General features: G+C 45.8%; 2 protein-coding genes across 27 annotated transcripts in view; one reads left to right on the plus strand and one right to left on the minus strand.

Moving 5' to 3' along the window:
• The window catches only part of INTS9 (integrator complex subunit 9), a 69,092-nt gene extending 65,173 nt beyond the window's left edge, over nucleotides 1-3,919 (minus strand). Inside the window, exon 1 of one of the 6 annotated variants that reach the window (XM_083827935.1) lies at nucleotides 3,836-3,919. In XM_083827935.1, the coding sequence (XP_083684061.1) occupies nucleotides 3,836-3,844 (9 nt within the window). In that variant the 5' untranslated portion in view covers nucleotides 3,845-3,919. The other 5 variants (XM_083827931.1, XM_083827930.1, XM_083827933.1 and 2 more) reach the window with 5 other exon arrangements.
• A 428-nt stretch (nucleotides 3,920-4,347) lies between these two features.
• HMBOX1 (homeobox containing 1) overlaps nucleotides 4,348-26,392 on the plus strand; it is a 119,308-nt gene continuing 97,263 nt past the window's right edge. For 12 of the 21 annotated variants that reach the window (XM_083828644.1, XM_083828643.1, XM_083828663.1 and 9 more), the window contains exon 1: nucleotides 4,349-4,523. The gene's annotated coding sequence lies outside the window, so the exon portion shown is untranslated. Of the gene's footprint in view, nucleotides 4,524-4,601; nucleotides 4,670-5,197; nucleotides 5,219-7,229; nucleotides 7,384-19,355; nucleotides 19,432-26,392 lie in introns of those variants that run through there. The other 9 variants (XM_083828645.1, XM_083828658.1, XM_083828648.1 and 6 more) reach the window with 5 other exon arrangements.

Consider the following 26,392-nt stretch of genomic DNA (forward strand, 5'->3'; position numbering starts at 1 on the left):
TTACCAACACGGCCGCCTCCCCAAAACTTGACTTTTTTCCTCTTCTTTATATACAGTTTCACGCACGCTAGAATGAAACCCGATTTCCTATGAATTTCTGTCTCAAAACTGTGTGTGCTTGTTGAAATTCCCCCGCATCAGGGTATTAAGAGGCAGATTTCATAGAACATCCCGAGTTGGAAGGGACCCAAAAGGATCATCAAGTTCAGATTTTCTTCAGGCAAGGTTTTCTCATCACAAGGGTAAGAGGATGACATAGCTCCTCTCTCCAATTTAGGACAGTTGCAGTATCTCTTTCCTCTAACAACCACCTATTTTCACAAAAAAAAAGGCACTCTAGAAAATTAGTATCTTCAGAATTCAGTCCTCCTGGCAAAACTTGGCTGAAATTGTCTAGCGAATTTGAAAACTCCTTGGGGGTGGAAACAGAGGGAGGGAATTCCTGCAGGAGCACAGGTTTTATTTCTTAAGAAACCAGCCTAAACAAACAACCTAGGTGCAGCCCACAGCTCCTGTGGCTGCTTGGCACAGCTCAGCAGAGGAAGCCGTCAGTGTGTGCGCTGCAGCAGCCCTGGGGCATGCTCTCACCTGCTTTTTGTCTTGCAAAACGCAAACAGGAAACACCAGGGAATGGACCACCGTACCTGAATGGCACAGTTTGTGTACTGAGAAATCCCAAATGCTTTGCAAGCTTAATGAGCCAGCGAGCAGGTTATGTACAGGGGCACTTCGGCATCATTGAGATGCAGCCGCCTCTTGTATGGAGAGTGGCAAACATTTAACGAGGCGCAGGAGCAGCTGAAGCTCTGCATAAGAAGAGAGGTGAATAAAAATGCTACCTTTAAAAGGTGAGATTAGAAACAAATGTCTGCATAGAGCGCGGCCACCTCAGCGTGAGGGTTTCTCTTCCTCGAGGAGGGATTCGATGGTTCTTCGGGGACTGCAAGAATAGGAGGTTTTTGCATCTCCAACGCGAGTTTTTGCAACTCAAAGTCTGGGCATCTGGTAGCCCGGTAACTCTCAGGCGGTCAAACTCCGCTTTTACATTCCAATTTTTGTCAATTAAAATGAAAAATATCAACCGGTTGTCCACGCACCGCACTAAAAACTCAGTCATTCTCTCAGTCGTTTATACCTCGCGTTTGCTTTCTGCGCTTCACAAGGTGGCAAGAAGGTAGATTAATCATTTCGTTTTCTGCCTCTGCTCACGGTATGCTAACACGGGACTGCAACTGTTTGAATTAACAACTCCCAAGGAGAATATTCACACACATTCACCAAAAAGATGTTTTTAAATTATATTTAAACATTAAGACGCTACTAACCCCCAAATATTAAATTAAGACTATCACAGGCTTGTGTTTTAAATTCATACAGCCTTAACTATTACGGAGCAACATTACATTTTTGCCTGCTATTACCAAAGTTTAAGAAAACCTTAAAATAGCAAGCTGGCGAAGAAGTGTGTACACATGAACACCTGCTCAGGTGTCTTATTCGTGAATGTCAAATACGCATGTGAAATTAGGCTCTCACCAGACCAGAACTTTGGCAACTGAAGCTATAAACCCAAGTACGTAGAAAGAAAGAAAAAATAAAAGCTAAATTATTTTTGTAGCTTTTAAACTAACAGTAATTCAAAAAGGCGGTGAAATATCACCGCTTTTATCAGCAAAACACTTTCTTCCCTTTTTTAAAGAATCACGAGTAAGATCGTGACCCTGACATCTACAAGCTAACTGGAAAATCTTCCTTTTTTCGTCTTTAAAAGCATCTAAAATAATCTATATCTGTGGCTGTCACACCATGGCAAATGGATTCCTGGGAGTCAATAGACTCTTTCTATCAGATTCACATAAAGCAACTGAAGAAAAAAAAGCAACTCATATATGCTATACAGCTATTTGCACATGTGACACTTCCAGGGCTGTGTCTGTGTTAGAATTTTAGATTAGGAATCCAAGGAATAGTGAATGCCTGCACTGTTACATCTCTACATGCACTATAAGTGTGATATTTTATATTACTCCTACCCAGTTCATAGCTGATACTGGTTAAAACAGATCCAGAGATCCCAGTAAATAATACTCCTGACCAGGCTAAATCGCAAGTCCTTTTTGCTCTTCGATCTATTCTCTTCCATCTTTTTCTCCCTGATGACTAAAGGTCAGCGCAGCTAACATACTAGGTGCCTTATCTCCTAATTAAAAAAATAACGATGGAAAAGTCACAAAACATATACAAAAGACTACGGATATGCCCATCTCGGCTCACAACTTCCTTGGCGGGCTTCATAAATGGGATGAAAGTTTGGCAAAGGGCTGAAGATGAGGGGCTGAAACCCTCGCAGCGATAGGTTCTCAGCAGACATCTGGTTCACGCTGAGCGCTCGCCAGCCCAGAGCACTGCTGGTGATCTCATGGATGGCAAGGGGACAGAGAAAAGAGATGACGTCTCACGCCAGCAGCTCCAAAACATTCCACGTTTTGCAAGTTAAAGCCAGTGCTCTGAGTTGTGACTGCAGCCAACAAATACTGCAGCGCATTGTTCCAATACTAATATCCCATGCTAGCAACTGGAGTCTGGACCTGCCTAGACCACAGCACATTTGCAGTTGTAGGAGTCCAGCATTTTCACTGGATTTGGAATCAGGCCTGCAGGCTGTTACCTCTGCCTTGTTCGGAATTCAAACCAAATATATGAGAAAAGAGGATGACATAGCACCCAGCTCCTCCCTCCTGAAGCCCTGAGGTTCAGTCGTAACTGCAGACAAAAGACGAGATGAAGAATCTGGTCTTATGATCCCCACTCCCCAAACACGTACGCAGATCTAAAAAATGTTGTAATAGAGCTGGCAGACAGCTCTCATGTCCACCCCACGCCCTTTCCCTCTCTCTATCCCTACACAAGGCTCTAGACACATCAAAGAAGTCCACATTTCCACTACGGGCTTCATTTAAAGGTGTCTGATTTAAAGTTTGCAGTTTTTCCCTAAATTACGTCAGTCTCTACAGTCACATCCAGCAGCGCTTTGTCCCACTGCTAGGGTTCATCCAGGCCAAGCCTGATTACATATGTACGATTACAGGGGATCAACCCTTCAACCACCCGCCTGAGGAACTAATTTTACAGTTACACCACAGACGGGGAGTTACTGGAAGTCTAAAATCAAGCCCAAAATCCAAGATCAGTTCTACAAAGCTTCCTCATGACAAACCTCTCCGTCTCACACCCAAGAGCTGAGATTATGTTTAACAACAGGTGAAATGCATCAAATGTTATGCTCGGATGTCCTGAGAGCTGCTCAGGCTTTCACCTCCTAAGAACTGCACTGCCTTAATTGCAACGAGGAAATCCTTCCTGGAAAATAAATTAGCGGCTGAATCCATGTCTCTGGGAAACTTAAAAGGGCTGAAAAGGGAGAGCAACAACACAGGCTGTGTACTTTCTGAAAATCTTCCCCTTAAAAGACTGGAGGGAAGAATTTTACGAGAAGCACCCCCTTCAGAGGGGGTTCCCCGGGCACGGACCAGCACAGGGATGTAGGAGGAGCAGGATTTGTGCCACGGCCCTGCGGGGATCAACACTGAGGGGAGCCACACGTGTGAGGGGCTGGGGGCGAGCTGCTGCTGCTGCTCCTCCTCCTCCTCATTTTCATCCTCCTCCTCCTCCTCCCTCACCCACAGGCAGGGAGCCAGGGCTTGAGACCCCCTCCAGCCCCCCCCCCCCAACCACTTAACGCCCCCTCCTGTTGTATAACGGCCATATAACGCACCCCCAAATCCCAATTCCACCCCTCAGCAGCCCAGGGAAGACCCCCATCCCCCCCGCTCACCAGCTTCATGCTTCGCCCGGCTCTATTTACGGGGACAATCCTGCCCCCACCTTCCTGCTCCCCCCCCCGCCTCGCCCCCAGAGCATCATGGGACTTGTAGTCCCGCCGCCTCTCCCCCCCCTCCCTCCACCGCCCACGATGAGGTCATGGCCGAGCCCGCCCCTCTTGCCCACCCCCCCCCCCTCCCTCCCGAGGCATGCCGGGAGTTGTAGTCCGCACCGCGCTTCGCCCCGCGCTCCATTGGCGTGCCGAGCCGCCGGGGCACGCCGGGAGTTGTAGTCCGCGAGCGGCGGCTCTCCCCGTCACCCTGGGGAGGGGGGAACTACAAGTCCCAGGGTCTCACAGCTGCAGCAGGTGGGAGCTTGGATGTTGATATCAACATGGCGCTTGTCAGACAGACAAAGACAGTCAGCCTGGTGTGATTGAGCCAAAAAAAAAAAAGAGAGAGACGGAGAGGAGGAGGGGGAGGCAGGAGGGGAGCGAGACGGGGGAGGGGGCTTCTCGTCCTGGGGGGGGCTGGGGAAGGGGGCGTCGGCAGCTGAGGGACCCCCCCCCCGCTATTGTTCTCCTCCCCGTGCACCCCCCCCGGTCATCTCCCCTCACGCCGGGGCGGGGGCGGGCGGGGGGGCAGCCCCCCTGCGGCTGCCGTTAAATGGTGAGGTGGTGGAGGAGCCGCCGGCACCCGGAGGTGAGTGGCGGGGAGGGGAGGGGGCGGGCTGAAGGGGAAGGGGGGGTGTGGGGGGGCGGCGGTATGGGGACCCCCCCCCCCCCTTTGCTGGTACCGCTCTGCCTGAGGGGGAGCTGCGCTGTGGGGAGAGCGCCTGGCAGCGAGGGGTGCGTGAGGGCGGTCTCGGGGTGGTCTTGGGGTCTTGGGGGGGGGATCCTGAGGAGATGGGAAGGGGGGTTCTGGGGTTTTGGGGGGGGTCCTGGGGACTTGGGGGGGATCTTGGGGTCGTTGGGGGCGTCCTGAGAGGGTCTTGGGGGGGGGGTCCTGGGGACTTTAGGGGGGGAGATCGTGAGGAGCTGAGGGGGGGTCTAGGGGTCTTGAGGGGGGATCTTGGGGACTTCGGGGGGGGTCCTGAGGACCTGAGGGGGATCCTGGGGCCGGGGTGGTGGTGGGGGGGGTGAGCAGGGGCAGCCCCCCTCAGCCCCCTCTCGGAGTTGCAGCCGCGGTTTGGGGGGGGGGGGGTCCTTGTTTTGCCGAAGCCTCCCCCCGGCAGCAGGAAGGTTCCCCCGGCTGGGTAGTGCCCCCCCGGGAAGGGAGGGGACCTCCTTATTTTATTTTTATTCGTATTTTACAACCCCCCCCCCTTCCCTTCCCTCCCTCCCTCCCCCGGGCGTGAGGGAGGACGAACTCGCGGCGGCGGAGTCCCCTCAGACTGGGTGGGTGCTGCCTGCCGCTTGCTTTATTATTATTAATCTTTTTTTTGGGGGGGGGGTTGTTTTGGTGCTGTTCGCCGCTGAGTTTGGGGCTGGGCTGCTGCTGCCTCCCAGGCTGCGGTGGGGGCCCTCCTGTCCCCCTCCTTTCCTCCTGTTCCCCCCCTTTTTCTTTCTGTCCCCCCCCTTTCTCCCTCTCGGGGTGCCTGAGGGGGCTCCGCGGCTCCTGGGGGCTCCTTCCTGGGGCTTTTCTGGGGCTTTTGGGGGTGGAAGAGGGGCCACGGGAGGGCCCCCCGATTGGGATCTCGATGTCACCCCGCTGGGGGGGGTTCCAGGGGGTCTTGGGGGGACCTGGGCTGGGTCCGAAGGGCTCTGGCTGCTGGGGAGTTGAATTGGGGGGGTTGGGGGAAGGAGGGGGGACCCCGAGGGAAATCGTTCCCCCAAATGTGTGCGAAGAGCTTGGGTGGGGTGTCACGGCTTGTTTGGTCGGTACTTCTCGGGAGGAGATGGGGGAGAGGAGGTTTGGAGCTTCTCTGCCTCTGCCCGGGGTCTTTTTTTCCCCGAAGAACGGCGCCTTTGCCCCCCAGGACCGGTCGGAGGAAGGGGTAGGGAATGCTGCTGACCCGTTCCCCTCGGTTTTGGGGTTAAAACAACCCAAGACTTGCGTGTTTTTCGGCGCAGAATACGTCTGCGAGACAGGCTGAGCTGAGTTCTTCAACCCCAGTTTTGTCTGATGGTTTTTTTTCAGTTGTTTTAAGAGTGTCTCATGGTATGTTTGCAGAGCACTTCTTTGCGAGCATTTTTTTTTTTCCCTTTGCAATAGGTCTGAGAAAAGCCTCGGTCATGCGTGCTGTTTTTTCCTAGTCCCTTCTTGTTAGGGACAAAAACTGTTTTTTTTTCTGGGGGTGGGGAGGGAAGAAGGAAGAGGAAATGAAGATTGTAAGCATGTTTGCCGCTTGTCTGTGGAGTCGGGTATATCTGAATTTGTTCTCGTGCTCGTGTAACGTTGGGAGGACAGATAAGTGGCTTTAAGTACGAAATGCACGTGAACTACAGCTGGAAGGATTTAAACTTTGTAGGGAGGAAAGCATGAAGCTGCTGGCCAGGGCACCCGCTGGAGAAGGCTGCCGGAGCAGATCTGACAGACGCTAGCTACGTGCCCCTGCTCCAAACTAAACGGGGACGGAGGGAAAGGAAACCGGCGGAAAAAAAACTGCCATTTGCGTGAAAGATAGCATGTAAAATATAGTGTGCTGGAGAAAGGAGTGGTGCTGTGCAGTCGGTTTGTGGGCTCGCAAAACCTTGAAGTGCCTGCTTGTGTCCCGTGATATGACTAGCTCATTTCTGCAGGGCTCATCAGGTACAGGCTCTGCTTCCTTCCTGGGATGGTGCAGCTGGCATTTGATTTCCTCCATGGATGGGAGAGGAGGAGTCCTGAGCAGTTTTTTTCCCCGAGATGATTGCATTTTCTTTGGCCTTGCTGTACCCTGCCTCATTAGTAGGAACTGCATCTATATTTATTTACCATTATACCGCGTCCCTTGGGATGTCGGGTGTAGTTTGGAGTAGGTATATATGGATTTATCACTCTTAAGATTTTTTTTTTCTCCCATCATGCTAGGGCCAAATCCTTCAACAGCAGAGATCAAACTTAATTTATTTCTGTGTTTTGCGTCTCCCTTTTTGCCATTTCTCTTCCAAATTGCTAAGAAAACATTTCTGACATACAGATGGGGGGAGGGAAGTAGGAGAGAAGTGGGAAACGGATAGAATACTATAGTGCAGGGGTGCATTTGTTATCTGCATGCTCTAGGAGCGCCGAGCTCAGTGAAAGAGCAGGGTTTGATGTCTGAAAACTGGGCTTTGGGAACGCTCTTCCCCCTTATGTGATTATTCTGTAGCCCCGTGACAGCCACAACTTTTTCTGTAGGGTTGACAGAATTGTCTGACGAGCCTGGGCATGAGGCTGGGAACAAGGAACTTGTGTTTCACTCTGTTCCTCCTATCGTTCCTTTAGCACCGGTGCAAGCACCCGAACAGGCATCAGCATTTTTACTCCTGTGTCATCCAACTCCGTTCCGAGCAGGTCTAGACGACATTGTGGTATGCAGACCGCCAGCCGTGTTACAGGAGTGCTCCCATAGGTGAAACTGCAGGCTTTTCAAAGAGTGGTAAGGAAATCTTCAAGCAGATCCTGGGTGGATGAGGCCTGCTTATCTCTGTACCTACTCTATCGAGCAGTCAGGAGCAATTCCTTTCTATTTTGTTGACCTTTCTAGAAAACGTGCGTCTTCTCTAGTAGTGCGATCTGGTAATTCTGTAGAATTAGTAACCAGTGTTTGCTGCAGAAAGCTTACTTCTGAGGCTGCTGTTTCTGTGTGGGTCTTAGTGGTCTCTTTCAAAGGGATGTTAAAAGTTCACGGCTGTCCAGTGTTTGGAAAGTTAAATTATTAGGAAGCATTTACTTTATACTGCTAATCTGTAAGCTCATGCAAGTGTCTGACGTGTTTTCTCCTTGGTATCTGGAGCTGGGAAGATGATGGAGTTCTGTCATTTGCTTTTTGTTTTGAATTTTATTTATAATAAGCATGAATTTCCAGAGTTGTTCCGTCATTAACTTTTGGGACTGCGCTTTGTTGAATGTCAGCGATGCAGTTTGGGTCTTTAGGATATGGTGTTTGGGAGGGGAACTGCAAGAATTGATGAAACTGAGACTCGGGAAGTGAAAAATCCTGTACTGTCTCTTTCATGAAGGCATCTCTGAAGACGTTTGGTTGTGTGTGTTAGAGGATAAACAGATCTGCTTGAAATGACAGCACGTTTGAATCTGAAGAAAGCAACTTCTGCTTTACAGCGATTTCTGTGCTGAGCTTTCAGTGGCAGCACGGAATTTCACCTGGCAGCTTTGGGATCTGTGGCAAATATTTTTCATCTTCTGCAGAGTTTAGGTTTTGAAATCAAGCACTTGAAGGGATGCTGTCAACATAAGGTTCCTACCGCAAAAGAGCATGCCTTTGTTTCTCCTCCTGATGACTTCATGCAGCTTTGACACTTCTAAAGTCACTGAAGTCGATTTCACTTCATACTGATTTTAATGGAGCAGGCATTGGATCTGCGTGCAGGCCCTCGTGGGATTGCCCCTTTAATTATACCTATGCTGATAATATTATCTTGTGGATTATCAGTGAAGTGAGACCAATGTCATGATTAGAGTGGGATTTTTAGGAGATAACGAGGAGAAATAGATCTTTTTTGGTGAACTCATATCCCTAAAGCCGTTCTTTATATCTTAGATTACTAACAAACTGTAGGTTAGCATTCAGATATTGCTGTATTGCATAAAGCTCCCTTCTGCAACGTACAGAGATTAGGGCAGCTGGCTAGCCAAGCGTACTGAGAGTTTGTATTTGAACACTCAGCCACGCAAACTGATTGAATGTTAGCTATGAACGCAATTTCCAGCGTGAATGCTAAAGGTAAGTGTTTGGACAAGTGCTTTTAATTTGGGAAACAAAGCAAGCAGGAATAACAGGATATGAAAAGAAAGTGTTATTTTTCATTTTGCAGGTGGCAAACTAAGGTGTAGAGGGATTAACTTGCTCAGGTTCCTACACGGAGTCTGCGGCAGAGCTGGTAATCGCTCTGTGATCAGCAGAGTTTGTCAGGGCTCTAATCGGAGTTTTTCTTCCTCCCCTCGTTAATTGGCTCGCTTCCACGTTTTAAAAATAACATCTAGAGATTATTTTTCTTTCTTCCAGTTTCCAACTTTATAGCCCAAAGTGTTTTTTTTTTCTTTTTCAGTTGAGCCTTGAAAGTGCAGGGTTGGAAAGCTTCCTCTGAGCTGCACCTCCCTGACATATGATACTATCTCGAAGCAGCCTCTGACAAGTGAACCCTCTCATTGAAATCATGTGAGGAATTTTCTTACTCAACACTGAAGATCTTCTGGGGGAAAGGAGGTTGCAAACTATTAACTATGTGGTCTTCATTGCAAGCTGGCACAAAAAATGCTCTTATGTATTGAGGCAGTCATGTGGTCCACAGAAAGGAGCAGAGAGTTGCTGGCCAACTGAAAATTTCATCTTGCAACTCTGAAAAACATCTATTTTTTTTTTTGGCGTTGCCCCAGCTGAAAAGAGAGATACGAGCTTGAAATCTGGTCTTTCTTAAAAATGGCATTGTTTGATTTCCTTCCCGCTCGCCTGGGACCATAAAAGCAGGTAGAGAAGCTTCTCTGATAGATAACCTTACAAAAATGTCTATTGTGTTTGGGATGCCTCTGTTCAGTGCCGTTTCGGGCTGACCAAAAAGGTCGTTGTTCATGCAGGCTTCCTGCATAATGTGCTGCTGAGCAAAGTGCTCGTTTCACAGTTATGAAACTGCTGCTATCACAATTACTGCATCGTAAAGCCTAACCTAATCAGAAGTGATCGATTTATGGCCGCAACTTGTGTGGTGTGCTGGTGGAGTAGGGCTCTGATGTTTCAGATTGATTCATTACGGCTGAGCCACTGTCCTTCTCCTTTACTACTCGGCGATAAAATAATACTTTGTACCTTCATTTGTAAATCTTTTAGTGCTTTACAGGGCTATCAGTGTTTTAAAAATAGAGAAACTGAGGCACGAGGGCCAAGTGACTCGCTCAAGGTCAGATAGTGAGTAAGTGACAGTTGTACACAGCTACCTCTGTTCCCCACCTATTGCACGCTTACACCTGTGATATATTGACACGTTAACCATACACAGAATTTATTGCCCGGTCTTCTAATGTGCTCAATAAGAATACCTGAGTCAATGAGATGTTTTCTTTTACAGCGATGGGAGGATTTCCCATGTTGCAGTGACTTCTGTGGTTTGACACTTGTCATCCTCACTTATTCTCTCAAGTTTATTGCTTTAGAAAGGGGGAAAGATATCAGACCAGAAGAACCACTGGGATGCATCTTCTCACAAGGCCCCTTTTTCTTGCGTTGCTTTTCTTCTGCTTTAATAGGAGTTTTTCAGTGTCGGACTTCAGATCCATCTCAGGGATGCCCACGCGCCCTTGTTCCAGGTGTGGTTCAGCACCATGCTAACAGAGACACCAAAAGGCTGAACAATTACTGTTTTGATGTGCCCCCTTTTTTTTTTTTTTAATTTTACAAATTACAAAACATGCTCTGGGGCTGGTTACTCTACTTGGCCGTGTGCAGATTTCCCTTTCCCAGTTCTTAATCAAAGCTGCATGCCGAGTCTGAAGTTGGGCTGCTCTTCAAACTGGGAACTGCTGTAGGGGAGTGCTTCTGACAGAGCGTATGCTGCTTTATCTTTCCGGTGCAGCCACCCAGAATGGAGGGAAGGGCAGTTAACTCCTTCTCCTACAGAGTTTCTGGATGAGTGTTTGCTTCAGCATTTCACGGTGGTTTTAGTGCAGTTGCTGGCCTGAAATGTGCCAGCAAGCGTAGCCCTTCATCAGGTTTTATGTACACGCATACACCAAAAGACTTATGTGTGTGACTTGACAGAGACCCAGCTTCGTGTGTGTGTCTGCAGCATGCTGGCAAGTGCTTGCTTCCAGTTGCCTGGTGGGATGAGTGTTTTCGGATCTACATGAGAACCTTTTGCAGCTGGAGGAAAACAAATTTTATTACCTGCTTCATACATGAAGGAGGTATTCTTTTGTTCTCTGTACGTGCAAGGGGTCTGTGTAGGCTAGATTAAGTTTATAGGAATCCTATTCACTGCTGTGGTGGTAGATGAGGTATTAATATTGGGCTAAGGAAGTAATTTGCAAGCCAGGCATGCAAAATATATTAATTAATGTTTGGTTCTCAATACCCCCAGCTGAAGCTTGCTTGCCTTAAATTCCTGGCATTGGTTTCCTCCCCACTTTTGAACTTCTTATTTAAGAAGCCGTGTTTTCTTTTCGCTTTCTGAAAACATGCCACTGACTCCTAAGTTGGTCAATAAAACAACTCCTGCTGCTGAAACAATACTGTGGGCTATTTTTCAGCGAGCATTGTGAACGGCCAGTTTTATTCTTCTGATAAGCCTATGTCCTATCAATTAGGAAGTGTAGCATATAGTCATTTCCTGCATTTTGAACTGCCCATTTCTTATGAGCTCTGAAGCAAGCCCTGAATCTGCTTTTTGTTCTTCAGTGGTACTGTAATACTAATGGAAGCAGAAAGCATTTAGTTAGTTCATAAAATACAAGCGCTGTTTCTCCTTGGATATTTATTCTGACCTTTATTTTGGACACTTTCTCTGCCATGATCAGATTCTCTGATTACAATGTCAGCTTTCACTAGCAATCTCTTTGTGATTTAACTGGCAGGGCTCTGGAGTTTGAGCAACTGGGATGCAGCAGCTCTGACGTGTAAGTAGCACTCCAGTGTTGAAAAGGAAAGTTCTTCCTGGCAGGAAGATCTCACTGGGCTCTCATTCCTAGGCTCTGCCATAAGTCTTATTTTATGACCCAGGGCAAACTTCTTGACTTGCCTATGTACCAGCGTGTAATATGAATATAATCCTTTCAGGGCTGTTGAGATGTTTTCATGTTTGTAAAATATTTGAGGATTCTTGGCCGGGTGTTAGTGCGTGCTGCTCTCGATAGCATAAACATGAATAACATAAGTGTATTTACACAGAATAAGAACGTGTTATTTAAGCTAATACTAACTTTTTTTCATGCCACAGATGGGAGAGGTAAGTAGTTCATCACCAGTTTTCTCAGCTAAGTTGTATTATGCATTGTTTCCAGACGCCATGCTCATTTTTTTCTCCGTCTGTTTGCATTTCGTGGGGGCTCCGTCTGCTCGATGGAGCAGTGCTGTGTAGCGATAAGAACAGCAATCTGAGAAAGAGGGAACTTGCTGAACTTGAAACTTATTCCTCCCTCTTTAATTTCCTCACCCATAGAAGTAGAATGATGTTAACATATTGGAGATTCATAAAATTTAAGGCGAGAACAGGCAATTAAATCGCCTTGTCTGATATGTTTTATATGCTTTATATCACGAGTCTTTAAATTTTAATCATTTACTCTGAAACTGAGACCAGTAACTGATGTTTGGCTAAAAACAATTTGAAAGCTTTCCAGCCCTGAGTGTCCGTGATTGGTAATTTCAGACTCATCACTTCTGGTAGTTTGTGCCATCTCACTGTTAAAAGTAAGTGGCTGATTTCTCATTTGAATTTGTCTAACTTCTGCCGCTGGTTCTTGTTACGACTTTCCTGACAAGATTAGAGCCCTTTAGTATCCCCTACTTTCTTGCCATGGAGGTACTTACACTCTGTAATCAAGTTACTCGATTGATAAGGAAGCAGAGTTGAGCTTTTAAGTCTCACTCTGAGGCATTTTCTCCAGCACTCAGATCATCCGGTGATTCTTCATGGTCTCCATTTATTTTTAACATCGTGGCAACCAAAAATGGTAAATGTTCCAGCCTGCCTCTTATCCACGCCGACTACCAAGGTGCGATGACCTCTTTTGCTACGCAGCTATTTAAAAGGTTCGTGGTACCCCTTTTGCATAGGGAAATCCTCTTCGTGAGCCTGCTCTCACACTGAGGTTCTTCCTAATAAAGTCTGCCCCTTGGTAGTTGTGGTTTGCATTTCTTAGATTATAAATTTGTTTTCAGCTGTGTTTTGCTTTTCCTGAGCGCAGTTAAGCCAGATTTTCAGACTCCTTTTGCTGCCCTCTCCTCACAATAACGTGCTGTTCCAATAGTCGTGGTGTCAGTCACAGATTTTTATCTGCAGTGATAAAAATGTTGAACTGCATCAGACCTTAAATTTAGTGACAAAAAAAAAAATTAGCATGATGCAATACCAGGAAGTAGATTAAGAACTGGCTAACTGACAGCTCTCAGAAAGCACCAGTCGATACGGAGCAGCCGATGTGGATTTCCACTCAAACCAAGGTACGCCCTGTGCCTGTACTGTCTTCTGCTAGCCTACATTTGTAATCTCAGAGGATGAAGGTAGCCCTTCATCGAGACATTTTCCCATTAAAACATGTTGACTGGCACTACTGGTGCCCCTGTTCTCTAATTCTTCACTGGGATAATCTCGTTTTATGTTGGTTTGCCTGGACTGGTACCCAGCTGACCGCTCCAGATTTGCTCTGTCCCCTTTTTGAGCACTACTGTAACATGAACATCCACCCAGCATGGACCCAGAGTCCCTCGGTTAAAAAAGGAGAAAAGCCCTACAAGACTGCAAAAAGTCAGTGCGTGTTTTCTAGCTGATTTAAAATAGTTCCTTCTTAAAGGATTTGCTGGAACTCATCTCCCATTACTGATAATTCAAAGGTAGTTCGTGTGATGAAAATCTGTTGTCCCAATCTAGTGAAGAACTGCTCACAGTTCTTCCATTAGAAAGTTTCTGGTTTTTAAGGTATTTATATAAATTTCTAGGTCTTCAGTCTTGCACTTTGGTTAGTAAGAGGAACATCTTAAGATGGTTTATTGCTGAACGTCCCCAAGTGCAATGCTTTTGGGGAGGCTGTGGTGTATCTGCTGGCAGATTTCATGGCATTGTGGAAGCGAAGACCTTCCTAACCTTTACAAGTGGCTACTTGGGGCAACACTTGTGAATTATCCTTCGGTTCGTTCCACGGGCATAATTCCGATAAATATTGGTGTCAGTCCTCTGGCACACTCAGGTAAATTCTGTGTTATTCATGGCAACTTGCCTTCTCACTTGCTGGCTGTTCCCTTGAATTCCCCTTTTCCTTTCCCAAACTGATTCTTTACTCCCTCCGTGTTGCAGCGTACACGGATGTCTCTTTCTGTTAGGCAATATTTATCATGTTGCTTTTTAGGATCCTGAAACCAAACCTGCTTTAAATGCCTTTGTCTGTAAGAAATGATGTAGGTTAGGTTTTTTTGTCCCTGTTTTTTTTTTTAAGGTAGGTGTTTGAAAGGATTTGCTCCATGAGAAAGTGCCTGTTTTGAAACCTGCGAATTCCAGTCAGATAAAACGCCAAGGGGTCAGGCGCGTATCTGAAGTTTGGGACGTCTGCTTCCTTTCTGGCTATCGAGCGGGAAACCTGCCAGAGAGATAGGCTTTGAAAAAAGATTTGGAAGGGGGAAGAAAGGGAACAGAACTGAGGCAGAGGATTTGGGAGGCTGGAAAAGGTACAGTGGAAAAGGGAAAAAATGCTGTTTCTACTGCCTGAAATCTGAGGTGTGGCACAGTGGATGTCTAAGACAAATAACACAGACTCCAAAACGTTTGCTGTTTTGTTGGACATAAATATTTCTTACAGTGCGAGCCTCTGAGCTCAGCCAATGGCTTTCCTGCCTCCTAGCTAAATCGGTATCTGATTTTTCTGTTCCTCTGCTGTCTTCTTGCAGGAGTTGTTTATTGACTGAAATTGTTTCCATATGGCTGCAATGTAGAGCTTGATTACATTAAACGTGGCGCTTTCCTGTGGCATTGCAGTGCTATGGGAAGCTCATCTCTTTCCTCTCCTTCCAACCTCCCCTTCCTCCATGTAAAATTTTGGGTTTGGAACGTGTCATTTCTTTAGGTATTCCCCCCCTCCGCCCCGAGGCTCCTATAACTGGAAAACTGGGATCCAGTTTTTTAGGTCTTCATATTTGATTGCTTACGTGGGTTAAGCCTGCTCGTAAATCGCTGATAAAATACTTGAGATGAAGATTAGAGTGACGTGATTGCAGTTGGAGAGCGTTGCCGGAGCTGGGGCCCCAAGGTGCTAAGCACGGTACAAGCACGCAGGCAGGAGACAGCTCTTCACCTCCACAGACCTTACTGCCCACCAAGACATCCGTTTAGATTGTGGCTGTTTCCCCTGACGATCAGCTTAAATACAGCTCCAAGAAGGTGTTAAAATTCCTCTGCTCGGACACTTCAGGACCCTGAAGGGCCAAATTCGCCGCTTATCTGGAGCCTGGAAGCTGTGCCTAGTTTGCAGAGAACAGATCCAGATCCGTTTAATAGCAAACGGATGCATCTAGCTTTGATAAGCGTAGAAGTAGATTGTTGGTTAAGTTAGCTAATAAAACGGCAGTGAAGCATCTCCACTCTCTCTTTGCAATTGCACTTGCTCTCTTTTAAACTTGTGTTTGTAACCTGGATTCAAGAATTGTCTTTTTAATATATATATATTTTAATTTTAATAGGTTAAAATTTATATATGTTTAAGGTACGTATATAACTGACATCTAATGCAATGCCTGCACTTCTTGCAGTGGATTTGAACAGAATCTAGGTAGTGTATTTGTACCTCCAGGGTCTCAAATAAAGCCAAACCAGCGAAGTGATGGTGGTCACTGCTGGCTGAGCACATGGAACCAGACTGAAGAAGTAGTAAGCCACCTTCTGACAGTGCAGAGAGAATATTTTCTTCGTTTCAGTATATTCAGATAAGTGGTCTGTGAACTGAACTAATTCAGATCCCAAATGATTTTGTAGATGCAGAAATGCTCGTTTCCCTCCTGTAATGTAAGGGGGGGGGGGGGGGGGACGACACACAATGCGGAATGCATTCACAAATACAAAAATCTTTCAGTGGAGGACACAGCAAGGTTCAATGCACTTAATAAAGATAATTCATTTGTTTTCACTAAATCACTTTTGAATGCAGACCATGTTTCCATACCCTCTTTATGCATACAGTGCATAGGATGTACCATTCAAGATTATTAAAACTATGATATATAAAAGCTGGCATTTTCCATTTTTTTTTTATAAACAACCTGGCTAATGACCAGCAGTCCCAACTGAGGTGCAGGTACGCTGTTTTCAGGCCTTTGCCTTGCTGGAGTGTGAAGTTATCTCCAGTATTTTCAATTCAATTCAGTGTAAAAATGCAGGTTTCAGGGGGAGAAACTCCCATTTCCTAAAAATGGAGCATCTGGTCGCTTCTTGGGTGGGATAGGGCACGCAGTGTTAGATGTCTGGGGCAGATTGAAGCCACGAGTGATTTCGATGTGCCTCATAATTCGCAAGTGTTTGACTTGCGAGCTGACAGGAGGGCAGTGACCAGGAAGCAGTGATGGCCATCTCTGCTTCTCCTCTTCCTTGAAGGACTCAGCACCTTGCTGCAGCTGGGATATTACAAGTCTTACAGCTCTGATGCGATGGAGCTGCCTCCCTTCAGCCCACGCTGAGGAACCTCGCTTCAGAAAGGTGGATTTAAAGCCTGTGATTCTCCTTTCTGTTATCTGTTTTCTGCTTCAGATGGCTCCCTGTCCATCATGCTGTTTTTTTGTGGATCCCTTTATCGATGGCTTGTGCGCACTGTGAGGAAAGAACTCTTTCTGAGGGGCTGCAGATCTTCCAGCCATGGCAGGATGCCTACAAATCCTGATTTTTCCTGGAGATCTTTTTACTCCCTATTTTGCAAAACAGTGTGGGAAAAGTAGGCTAGAGAAGGCTTTTTTTTTTTTGTGTCCCTCATGAAATGCATGAGTTACATGGCAGCAGAAATGAAGTTTAAGGAGTGTTTAGTTTCCAGTGTTGCCATCTTCATGGAAAGGGAGAAGCAAAAGCTGAAGTGTGACTGTCCCTGACCTTGCCTGTCTTGCTTGCACGTCAGAGCTGTGTTCTGCCTCTTACCCTGTGGACAACCAGCTAACAGAAACACAAAGCTTTACCTCTTTAAACCCTCCAAAGCTGCCTTCAAGGAGCTCTCCTTTACGCTGTCAAAGTTTTAGTTAGTTTACTACTTACTTTTCCTGTGATTTTTTCAAACCTATTAAAACAGTGAATTGATGAAGGCTCTTGTGTGTTTTACGTGAGCTCACATCTATGAGTGTGGAATAAAACTAGTGCTGAATATCTGTGACTTCCATTATATTTCAGTGCTTTTTGAAGGTGAGTCCTTAAAACAAGATACAGTGAGTGTTAGAGGCAGGGGGAGTGCTCTCTGGTTTTTGCAAGAACTGAACTGGAATTATACCAAGGAAATTTCCTTTTTTTTAATTAACAGGTGAGCAGAGTTCTAGGTCCTTTCATACTTAATTCTCCATTGTGTTTGCTTTTTGACAGCCTTTTGCTGTCTACTTTCTAAAGGAGCTGCTGGCCCTTCCTCTAGTTTATTTGAGAGTTTCCTACGTGCAGCCTTCCTCCTGCCCTTCGTGGTAGTGGTGGCTTGGACAGGGCTTGTGGTGGTCTCCTGGGGATAGGAAACCGCTCCGTGGTGGGATTGAAGTGCTTCTGGTCTCCTTGCCTACCCTCAAAGTCCCTAACGCCGGCCTTCTCATTAACAGCATGTGTTAAATGCCCCGAATTTACTGACTGAGCAGAACTCCCCTTCAGTTTTCTGATGGAAATTATTTCTGAGAAGAGACTGCAGGCTCAGGGCCATGCTCTCTTTGCAGTACTATCAGCACGTTTTGGCTGCAAGTGTAAGTTTTTTCGTAAATATTAAAGGAAAGGGTTATGGGCGGTGACATGTGAGGTGTGATTGTGTGGCAGTGCTTTCTCCCAAACCTTCCTGTGTTGTTTCGGGTGAGCTGGGGCTGAGCTCAGTATGCTTAGAGCCCCTGAGGAGAGCCTTGGTCCGTGACGGCAGTGCCCAGAAACCAGGGGCGCTGCAGTTAATGTTTTCTGCTGCTTCTGGATTCTTTCTTGCCCATCCCGTTGATCTTTTTCCTTACCAGTTCTTAAGCTTTTTGCAGTCATAGTTTCCAATTGAAAGCTTAGATTAACCCATTTTAACTAACTTTTTAGCTCATGCCTTAGTCAACCACAGATCAAAATTAATTTAGCGACGTTCTCTCAGGTTCCTGAAGCCACCAGGCCAAAAAGTGCGTGTCTCTACCTCACAGCCCTGAGAAAGGTTGTCGTCAAAGGTGGTTTTGCAGTCCATTTGCACCAGAACCAGCCAAAATCCACGTGGGTCATCGTGTGCCTGTGCATTTATTTTTGAGCCAGTTGCGCTGGAAAACTGCATGCGTGGGGAACGGGGCGTGAGAGGTGCCTTCCCACCTCCGCACTTCAGCAATGCGTTCAAATGGGGAAATGAAAATAATTGTTCCGTACGGATAAATCCTTGCACTTCTCATCCTGTCCCCTGTTCTCTCTTCCCTCCTTGCTTTTGAAAGGTGGACCTTTTGAAGTCTTCTATAGCTCTTGCAGATGTGTGCCCTGCTGGATTTAATGCCATGGCTGGCACAAGGGAGGCTTAGAAGCCCAGTTAAACCCAGTTAAACAGGGTTTAACTGGTGTTTTACATGGCAGGCTCTTAAATTGTGACTTCAGTGAGGTTCCTGCTTTGCCGCAGTGCTGCATGCATGTGGTACTTCTAAAAATAAGGGTGTATGTGTGTCTCTAAGGCATTGCTTTAAGCCAGGCCCTGATCTGGGTGATGGCAGGGCTATCCTAATTCCTGCCCCTGAATATAGGCAGCGGTGTGATAGGATTTACGTAAGAGTTGCAAAATACAACAACATGGAGGGTCAGTTTAGTTAAAATCGGGTTGATAAATGAAAGGCTGTGCTGGTCGCATCAGGAGTTTGCTTCTCTCTCACACCTGTGGATGCTGAGGACAGACTTCCAGAACAGGGCCAGCACCGAAGCCTCTGTGTACTTGCAGATATCCTCACAGCGTGGTTCAGGCTTTCAGTGTAGCTTTTGCATCCCACCTTCTCCAGCCAAAAGGGGTGTATGCTAGTTAAATCCTTAGTAGCCCATTTGTCTGGACAAGTGGCCACCCCGAGCTGTGCCCCCTGCAGTCCTTGCCACCCATTTAATGTCCCATACCTGGAGGCTGGGCAGCCTTCGCGAAGCGAGGTGCTCTGAGTTCAGATCCTGTTGATCATTATAAATAAATTTTAAATTAAATGCCTTTATTTATAAGCTGTCACTTCTTGTCGGTACCTTTTTGTTGTGGTGTGGTTGCTGTTCGTCATTTCCCTACCTTGCAAGCCGTCTACAGTGTGTGCACTTCTAGATCCCATGAAGTTTTTCTTCTTCGTGCTTATCTTATTGCACCACAGTTGTCCGTGTTCTTGTCTGCCCCCAATACTGTTGGATCACACTCTTCCTGTCTCTCCATACTGTGTTTTCCAAAAACTTTCTCTTAAATTCCCACATGAGACTGTTTTTTGGCTGCGATCGTCTTTGTAAGAGATGTTCAAGTCTTGAACAAGGATTTTCACATTTTCCTTTTTTTTTTTTTTTCCCCTAGGTATTTATTTAATAGCCTCAGTGTTTTGGAGCCCGACAGCCTCTCTCTTTTACCTAAAACATTAATTTTGTATCAGGTATGTGTGACTATACAGTTCCAAACACCATATAGCAGTGCTAGCTCTTTAAATGGGGGAAGGCACTGCAAGTGAAGGTTCCCACAGTTGCCTCACTGACAGCACAAGGGTTAATATCATTCTCCAGATGTTAATCTTTCCTGCTTTTATCTTAATGTATGCATATAAAAACATTTCGGTATCTTTGTCCCTTTGCACTTGAACTAGAAACTGTAGTCTATTTGTGGTGCGTAGTAGAAAAGTGTTTTCTTTTGTACTTTTAGTTTAGCAGTTTCTTTTGTACTTTTAGTTTAGCAGTTTCTCTGTAGGGGAAGGAAAAAAAAGATCAAGACGTCTTTGCAGTGAAACACGAAATGAGAGGACAGCAATATCTGAAGTTCGCATCATCTCCGCTAATAGGAGCAGAGATGACAAAACAGATTGAGCGGTTCCTTCCTCCCTCCGTTTTGGAGAGGGCAAAGGAAAGCCGTAGGCTGAAGAGAATGATCTGCAAATACAATGCTGAATGAAATTTGCATTTCTCCTTGCGTGGAGTTGGGAGCAGTTCTGATACAAACGTATTGGCAATGGATTTTCATAACCTGCAATGAGCAGCGTGCTCGAATTCCGCTGCTGATTTCTATCCAAAGATTTCTGCTTTACAGCCATCATTAAAAATTCATGGGGCAACTTGAGATCAAAGCAAATATCCATTCTCCTTACTGTATAAACTTGTTTTTTTTTTTTTTGTGGAACGTATGCATTGCATCTATGTATTTCATGTAAGTATTCTTGTCCTAGCAAAGGCAGGCAGCCTTTAGATAGTGCGGTTGAACTCAAGGTGTGGGAAAGCAGCCTCGGACGCCCTGATGAATGGTGGTGTGATTCTCTGCTGTTTTTCTTCACCTCCCAAGTAAGTGTAGGTACCTGAGGCTGTCCCAGGAAGGGGATGGTTTGTCTTCGGTGTGTTTGCTCCTTGCTGAGAACAAAGCTGCCCTCACTCCAGGTATTTCAGAAATGATCTCCTGACAAGTGCTTTCTCTTCATTCATATTTCTTTTCCGAATAACTTCCTCTTCTCTTCCTTTCCCACCTTGCCGCATACTTCAGAGCAGCATGAAAGAAAGCAAGCTGTAAATATTGGAATCTTTTATCAAATTTTTAGTTTTTTTCTTTTCTAAATGTGTCAGCTTTGAGAACCAACACTATACAGCAATCTCATGTTTTGCCAGGACCTAAGATCTCAGTTTTTCAGTGAAAAGCTTGTAGGTGTGAACGCCAGTGGTTCCAATTCAAGAAGGCAGGTATAAAGCTTTGCAACCGTGTGGATTCTGAAGGGCTGGGGTTGCTCGTAAGGAGGCATCTCTTTGAGATTCATACGTGCCAAATCTTCCTTGCCTTGTATTCCATTTCTGACCCGTCCTAGCTGGCTGTTTTTTATGTGATCTGTTGGTTTTTTGCTTGATGGGGTTGGTGTATGCAAGTCCTGGGTGTAGTTTAGCCCTGTATGGTGTAACTTTAAAGCCCTGTTAAAAAGAAGGAGAAGGGAGGGAAGGCAAAAATCTGAAAAGCTGCTAGATCTTAAAGATTAATCAGCCTGGTTTGAATAGCAAGCAAAGCTACAAGGGTGTTTTTCTCCACATTATGTTTCCTTCATTCTGCTCTCGCAAAGTTGTTTCTCTGGGGGAAGATTTCAAGCTCCATACGGCTGTGTTCTTGTATTAGTGTCAGGACCCAGGCTGAGATTATTTGTGGGAATATGTACAGTCACATTTCCTGGGGTTACTCTCGTGCTTTTGTGCTCGGTGGAATTAAGGCCTCATTTTGCACCATTGCTTATCGAGTGCTTCGTTAATACGTATATCTGTATTTACAGGCTTATACCTGGGACCTCTTGCGTGTGAGCTTACACCTGAAGTGAAGTCAGCAGAAATGGTGGGGGCTTCCTAGCTTGTGTGGTTGATGAGAAGAGTCCCGTTTATAAATACTCTGAAGAATCTGCGGTAGTATTCTTACAGAAAGGACACGAAAAAGGGGCTGGCAGAAAGGCACTTATGATGGGTCAGGGGGAGCTGGTGGCCTGCAGGGGATTAGGAGGTGCCCCGGGAAATAACTGCAGCAAACCCAAATGTTTGGGACTTGGTGCTTCCCAGCATTGTCTGGGGAGTATAAATTGAAGGGAAACAGTTCTTTTAAATCAATACTTTTAGCTAAGAAGAAGTTCTACTGAAAGAGTTAACGATTTCATCACTCTGCCACTTGCATACATCTGTGTTAGTGGGATACAAGGTGGCCCAGGGAATTGTTTTGAGAAAGATGGACTGTTTTTTTCCTCCTGAGAGGACGAAACGTGATCTTTTAGCCTTAGGCAAAGGGAAGCTGGTGTGGATAGCACGCGGGTTGGGCGGCACTTCATCCATCCTCTTTGGGTGTACCCGGCTGCGCTGGACCTGCCATCCGTGAAGGGGTGCGTATTGCCACCACCTAGGGCCGCAACGAGAACCGAGAGCTTTCCATGTGCTCCGATGGCTGAAATATAAAACTGAGAGTGTGTAGTCATTTACTGAATAGCATCTGATGTCAGATCAGAATTTTCATTGAGGAACAAGTAGCATCTTTTGTCTGACCCCAGTCAAAATTAAAGAGAAGTGTGGAACAATAAGAAATCTTGGTTTTGAGCATCCACTGTCCTGTTGCTTAGTCATGACTGGGGGGGGGGGGCGGAACAAACTTTTTTCTTTTTTTCTTGTTTTTTTTTCTCCTCTCTGAATAGTGGACTCGGATCCAGGCAGCGGAGGGAAGAATTAGTGTTGATGTTATTTGAAACATCTGAAAGGAAACTGTCTTAAAGGCAACAATAAATGCTCTGGTAATAACACAGACTAAACTGTACTTAAAACACGTCTGTATCCATCACTCTGATATACTGAAATAGCAATCTGGTGATTTGATGTCAGGATGATGAATTATAACCTTTTTTATTATTTATTTTAAGGTTTAGTTGCAGACTTTATAGAAAACAAAGTGTGTCTGGTTCTGGTTGTAAGGTTTATTGAATGGCTGGGAGAAACTTTCAGCATTGGAGCACAAGTGGTGGATTGTGCATATAAATACACAATCACACGAGCGCATTTGCATGTACATGCAATTTATGCTTGTCTCGGTAGGTAATTTACAACGTGCAAAATCATAGCCGTGTATAAATCACGTTTATTTATACGCGTGGTGGTGGCTGGAGGTCGAGCGAGGGGTGGCACCTTGCTGCGCCTTGCAGAGCTCCTGCGCGGGGAGGGACAACTTTACGTTGACGGGGAACCAAGTTAAGGCAGGGTGACAATGTGGTTGAGCAGATTTATTGGAGTGGCTTGGAGGTCTGGTATAACCCTTCCAATTCATGCAGTCGAGGCGGATGGAGAACATCCCTGAGACCAGTGCGGCTTTGCGCTGTTGGCCACTGGTGCTACTGGGACGGTCGCATCCGAGCCCTGCTGACTGTGGCGTTGCCAGCAAGCGCGGCTCTTGGGGTGTGAAAAGGTTGCAAGGTACTTTTCCTTTGGTTTAAAACAAACTTTGCTGTGAAATGCCTGTTGGGTTGGCCAAAGTTCAAGCCATTCATCCTCTTTGTTGGCCGGACCGGTTGCTGGATAGCATTGGCGCTCAGCGTTGGCTTGCGGTAGGGTTGACCGCTTATCTTGGTGTCCCGAATCGGCTCGGTACGAAATGGGTATGATAGGAAATCCCATCAGTTGTCTTCTCCTACTCCTCATTCAGACTAAAACTTCTTGGCAGAGCATAAATCTGCCCTGAAGCTGTTGATGCTGCTTTTGTTGCTCCCTGGATGGGAGTGACCAACTTTGCCTGCTCAAAGCTCGGTTTAATCCTTCGTAAACAGTTTATTAGACCTGTTGGAGCCTTTCCTCTATGTCCAGTGTGATCCAAGGCCGACAGCTCCAGCCCCTTCAAATTTGTGTTTTTAGGAGGTGCTCTAGTTTCTTTTATTTGTGTGTTTCTCCCTGAAGGAGATGGATAGCTCTTGTTTGCTTGAATTTCATGTATTTAATGGGTTTTTACGCAGTTTGTATCATAGAAATGGTTGTCAATCCAATGCTTCCATTAGTTTTATCTCCGTCAAGCGTAGAAAGCTGACCACAAGAAAAGCTTGGGCTCCTCCAGTGCTGCAGGACGGTGTCACGGGAGGCAGGCAATGCCTTTACATCTGGCTTCACTGCGTAAAGTTGATGGTGGCTGTATCCCTGTGTCTAGGCGTAAATATTTGTAAGCTGTTCATCTGAACAGCAAAATGCTGCCTCCCAGGTAGGTGAAGGATCCAAGAGGTACCTCCCAGCCCCTCTCCTGCCCCGACAGACCCATGCGTGGATTTAGAGGGCGCGTGTTTGTCCCAGCGCGTCGATTGTCGGAGCTGGCACTGCGGCGCGGGGATCGATTTAAATCAAAGCGCCTTCAATAGCAGGCAGGAAACCGTGGGCTGAATAATTGAACTTAGTTTTGTTTTGCACATGTAGTCCTTCATTATTGTGAAAGAAAAGGAGGGTTGTGCTGGCAACTTTTCACTTTCCTAACAGGTGTCACGAAAACCTAAGCGATTACCTGGCTTCCTATACATTTATTACGTGCGGGATTAGAAAATAGTTGATTCTCTGCATATTTTCCAGCTGATTCTCGTTTATAAATCATGTCAAGCAATGTGTGGATGGCAACTGGGATTCAATTGAAAGCGCAGTCTTACTTGGCATTATGGCTATTGCAGTCATGTCAAAATGCAGTTTTTCTTTTAAAGTAAACTGATTAAATACAGTGAGTCTTGTCTGTGAAAAGGAAATTTCACTTAATTTCTGGTTACCGTGCCCTTCAGAAACATAGAGCTGGCAGAGCTCATCAACTCACTTCAGTTTTATTCCTCATTTAAAAGCAAGAAACTGTTTTTCCTGCTGTCTGAATTCCCAACTGGTTTCTCAACTTTGAAAGCGGTAGTCATTGAACTGAGCTAAATAAGCAGAGTTAAAAAGAAAATGTTTGTGCTTTTGTGCTTGCAGGCAAGGAGACGGCTTGAAAGATGGGCTGCCGTTTAATCGGGCACTAGTTCCCCGTGCCCACCAAGTGACTTCCACTAGTTCACTGGCTTGATAGCCCTTTTCCAGTGTAAAACGTTTGCTGTGTACGTATCTTACTCGCTCTGTAGATTTATTTCCTGCTGGGAAGTGATGTTAAAGCTTTTATTTCCCATCCTCCCAAGTGGAATCTTCTTAAGAGAACGTTGACACAAAGTCCTTCAGCTGTTTCATGGTGGGATTTGGTTTGGTTTTCCTCTTGTGCCATCCCCGTCAGTGTTTAGGATGAGTCTCTGAATATCGTTGGAGAGGAACTGCTAAATTTGCTTCTCTTGAAGGATATACGTTCACGGCAGGATGCTCGCCGGGTAGCGGGGCTCTCTGCCTGCTATTTTAAGCTTGTTTATCTTTTCAGATAATGCTTGCCCTGGCATCATTCATAGTACTCTTAACTTTTAAAGGCTTTAAATGCAAGGTAAACATAGACCATCTACTCCTACCAGATCCTTCTTCCAAGCTCACGTGAGCCCTAAAAGACGGCAAAAGTACATCCTGGTACTGAAAGCGGTGGGTCTTGAGAGGATGGCCGAGCCGCAGCATGGAAATGCTGAAGTTGGAATTAGTGCCTAGAATAAGGGATGGTTTGAGCTCCGTGAAGGCAGGGCAGGAAAGGTGCCCTGCAGTCGCACGAGCAGGAGCTCGGTCTGCAGAGTGAGCATTCTCAACAGATGCAGCTTCTGCGCAGGAGTTAAAAATAAATTGTGAGGAATGAAGGGGAAAAAAAAAAAGTTGGGAAACAAAGCTAGGTATCAGTTTATGGCAACTCTGGATTTCTGGGTGTGTTGAGGAGTGAAATTCTCAAATCTTGAAGCAGGAAATGCCTGTACACAGCCATAACAGCTTCCTTTTCTCTCCTTTCAGAACACTAACTTTTCCTACTCCTATGTCTGGACTGTTTTCCTTCCTAAAATGAGCCAAGCTTTGTCTACTTTTCACAATACCTGGGGAGAAAAATGGTGTTTTGCTCTGTGCGGGGATTTGCAGTAGGGTTTTTTCTTTGTTCAGGTAGGGTATTTTAGGACTCAGCCCAGCAATTTAATATTTATAAAGTGTCTTTTTTTTTTTTTTAAGTGCCTGGGAAACCAAGAGCAGAACAGAAGACAGCTAGCAGGCCTTCAGTATGATCTGGGTTGTACCGTCTAGAAATGGTCTTTTTCATAGCAGTTTGCTTTTTTTTTTCTTTTTTACCAGTTGGTTTTAAATGCATAAACTACAAATGCATAGAGTCAGGTGAAACTGTTTTTAGTAAAGTGCAGAACATTTAGTTTTCATTCTTTCCCTCATAGTTTGAAGTCAAAAGCGCAAAGCATCCGAGGATCGATAGCTTCATGGGTTTACTGGGAACAGCTTCCTTTTTCCTTCGTTTTTTTTGGGGGGGTGCATGAGTCGGAAATGCCGTTAAAGCTCTGACCCCCAAAATGCTGAATTAGGCTGGTGTAATCCTGCTAAATCCACTTTGACTCCTGCGTGGAAAAGCACAAAGAGGACTGTGCGTTCTCTAACCAAGGCAAGTTGCAGCACTACTTCATCTTCAAAGTACTGTGGTGTTTTAAACTAAAATGTATTGTAATTGGATCAAAATGACCACGGTAGTTATTAGCTTTGTGCTATTGCCTTAAAATGTTTGCAGGTTAAAAACAAAACAACACCAAAACACAAAGAAACACTTCCACTTCGTACTCCGGAGATAATCTTGCCTTTTTTTTTATATACCAATAAAAAAGGTAGAAGCCCTCAGTGTTTACTCCCCGTTTTTGAGAGCTGCAATTTGTGTAAAATGCCACGCATTCAAAGCATCCTCTGAATTTGTGGTAGCAGGTCCTTTGCTGTCCCTGCTCTACTTGCTAACTGCTT

The sequence above is a fragment of the Anser anser genome (assembly GCF_964211835.1).
Source record: "Anser anser genome assembly, chromosome: 3".
Classification (NCBI taxonomy): domain Eukaryota; kingdom Metazoa; phylum Chordata; class Aves; order Anseriformes; family Anatidae; genus Anser; species Anser anser.